Source organism: Phalaenopsis equestris, unplaced genomic scaffold (genome assembly GCF_001263595.1).
Source record: "Phalaenopsis equestris unplaced genomic scaffold, ASM126359v1 Scaffold183029, whole genome shotgun sequence".
Taxonomy (NCBI): domain Eukaryota; kingdom Viridiplantae; phylum Streptophyta; class Magnoliopsida; order Asparagales; family Orchidaceae; genus Phalaenopsis; species Phalaenopsis equestris.
In genome coordinates this window covers 1-557 of record NW_018202978.1, presented here as the reverse complement: position 1 = coordinate 557, position 557 = coordinate 1, and the positions used below count along the sequence as shown (strand labels likewise).

Genomic DNA, 557 nt, shown 5'->3' with positions numbered 1-557 from the left:
ACTCAATCCGTTATATTTAAAATTTTGGATGGTTACTACTTAAAAATCCCCCCTCCCCTTTGTTTCATGAATTCTTTTTACCTTAAACATGACAATGATTTATCCTCCAACTCCAATTGGATTGATTTATAATATTTCTAATTTACTAATCCTGCTCTGCATTCCCTGTGCTAAGATGGTGGGACAAGTGATATGGTGCTTAGCCCATACTATCTGGATAGGCAATTCTGTAGCAGTCGCTGCTTCCATTGGGCTGATTGGCCACCACTTGTTTGGCGCATGGAATGGTGATAGGAGGCTCAGCGCTCGTTACGGCGCCGCATTTGATGCGGTGAGGAGCAGAACAAGCGTAGTTCCTTTTGCTGCTATTCTGGACGGGAGGCAGAGATTGCCGAAAGACTACTATAAGGAATTCCTCAGACTGCCTTATGTAGCAGTGACGATTCTGACGCTTGGAGCTTATTATGCTCATCCGCTCATACAGTCGTCCAGCTTCGGTCTTCACTGGTAAACATTTTCTGTGAATTTAGAACTTGTCTTGTTTTCAGTTTTTTTTT

General features: G+C 42.7%; 1 protein-coding gene across 1 annotated transcript; it reads left to right on the top strand.

Annotated features, from left to right (window-relative positions):
• The first annotated feature begins 162 nt into the window (after window positions 1-162).
• LOC110034312 (15-cis-zeta-carotene isomerase, chloroplastic-like) lies at window positions 163-550 on the top strand. The gene has a single exon (XM_020738588.1). The coding sequence runs from the start codon at window positions 176-178 to the stop codon at window positions 509-511; it is 336 nt and encodes a 111-aa protein (XP_020594247.1). The 5' UTR covers window positions 163-175; the 3' UTR covers window positions 512-550.
• The last annotated feature ends 7 nt before the right edge of the window (window positions 551-557 follow it).

Bases quoted from the DNA above. Each gene is read 5' to 3' on its own strand.
- LOC110034312 (XM_020738588.1), top strand. From the start codon at position 176: ATGGTGGGACAAGTGATATGGTGCTTAGCCCATACTATCTGGATAGGC.